At 54.6% G+C, this 1699-nt stretch overlaps 1 protein-coding gene across 1 annotated transcript; it reads right to left on the bottom strand.

Annotated features, from left to right (window-relative positions):
- Positions 1–200: 200 nt before the first annotated feature.
- PPTG_15822 (hypothetical protein) lies at positions 201–1583 on the bottom strand (the record flags this gene model as incomplete). Its single annotated transcript, XM_008913574.1, has 3 exons — positions 201–251; positions 328–1173; positions 1392–1583. The coding sequence occupies 3 exons, from the start codon at positions 1581–1583 to the stop codon at positions 201–203; spliced, it is 1089 nt and encodes a 362-aa protein (XP_008911822.1).
- Positions 1584–1699: the final 116 nt, after the last annotated feature.

Genomic DNA, 1699 nt, shown 5'->3' on the forward strand with positions numbered 1-1699 from the left:
CCTCAGATCTTGCTCTCTTCGTGGTACGGTTTCTCCATCCGAGAGTACTTCGATAGGCGGTTTGGCCGTTTGACACAGGAGACAAAGTGAACCGTTCTGTATTTCTTCCAGGCGAACGAGCAGATAGACAACTCTGCGTACTAATCCACGCCACTCGGCGGGTAACTTTCCACGGTCGACTGGACTTCCACTTGGCGGACTTACCGCTCCCACCACGGGAGGGTGTTCAGATAGTTCCACGCCAACATTTTCTCGTACCACAAATTCGTCGATGTCGACACTTCCGTCCGGAGGCTTGGGTTTCCCGGGCGGAGGGAGTGCTCTTACCAAGAACACTCCTCCGAGTTCCTCCAACTTTCTCTTGTCGGCGTCGTCATCAGCGTCCGTTTGAGCTGGGATGTCGTATTCTTGCTCGCCTTCGAGCACGGTCTTCCCAATCGGGGTTGACCTAAAGTCACGGTTCGCACGTTTAGCAGCAGCAGTAGTGGCTAGTGTTCTCCGGTACCACTCTAACCAATATTCCGGGGAGGACAGCTCTCCGGGAGCGGCCTCTCGGGTCCGAGCTAACACTTCTTCAGGGATGTCTAGTATCTTGCTCAGCTCGCCCAGCGACACAGCTTTTTGCCCTTCAGCATTCTTCTTCACACGTTCCTTGAGTGCAACTTCGTCGAGACCGATGAGGCGGTCTTCGAGCTCCTTGTCGTATTCATCCTTCTCTTCAGAAACCCCTGTCGCTCTTCCAGCTTCGAGATCGTCGAGTTCTTCTGTCGTGAACAGGCGGGCATAATACGGTTTGCGCGGGCCACGGGGTTTTTCTCTACCACTCTGGCCGTCCTCCTTTTGAGGGGGGCTTCCTCGCGAGCTCCCTTCCTCTTTGTATACGTCTTGTATCAGCTCCTCTGCTTCATTCAGTTCCTCAGACGTTTCGATGTCATCTTGCGGGTTCACTCTCGATGCTTCCGTAGCCTCTGCTACCATCGACACACTCTGCACCCGCTCGGTACTCTCCGAGTTCAGCTCTTCGTCAAATTGTCCTTCTTGATCCATTTCTTCAGTCACATACACTTCATTTACATTCACTTCAGTCGCATCCCGGGTGGGTTGATTCATTCCGTTCGAGACGAGGTCCACTTCATACGCGACGGTCGACTCTCCTCGAGAGTTCAAAACGGCCTCGTTCGCGTCTCTAATTAGATAAGAGGAAGGAGCGACGCACTCTTCCCCTTCCTCTCGCCCCCGTCATTGCTGGGACGGTGTTTGCCCTTGATGAGCACCGCTCCCCGTCGATTGTTGCGACTTGTACTGCTGAAATGAAGCTCTCACCGGGCACTCTGCAACTAGATGATCCGTCTGATTGCAGAGGAAACAAGCCCTTCCGGAACGTTGCTGACCGTTACGGTTGTTATAGGGACTAGTGCGCTGTTGACTCTGGCCTTGGGGCCGATTAGGCTGCTTGTAGGGTTCCTCGCACTCCATACGGGCGTGTCCTTCTTGTCCACAGTTAGTGCACGTGGCTCGACTCCGCCAGCAGGTGATTCTACTGCACCCCAGCGTGTGGCATCTCCCACAGACAATGTGGCCATCTTGCGTGTACATGTCTGCGCCTTGGCGAATTCCTCTCCCAGGTGTGAATGGAGGAGCCACCGGACTCATCTGGTTCGGTACTTGACTTTGTTGAGAGGTCTGGTACGCGGCGGCG

Source organism: Phytophthora parasitica (genome assembly GCF_000247585.1).
Source record: "Phytophthora parasitica INRA-310 unplaced genomic scaffold supercont2.54, whole genome shotgun sequence".
In the NCBI taxonomy this organism is placed as follows: domain Eukaryota; phylum Oomycota; class Peronosporomycetes; order Peronosporales; family Peronosporaceae; genus Phytophthora; species Phytophthora nicotianae.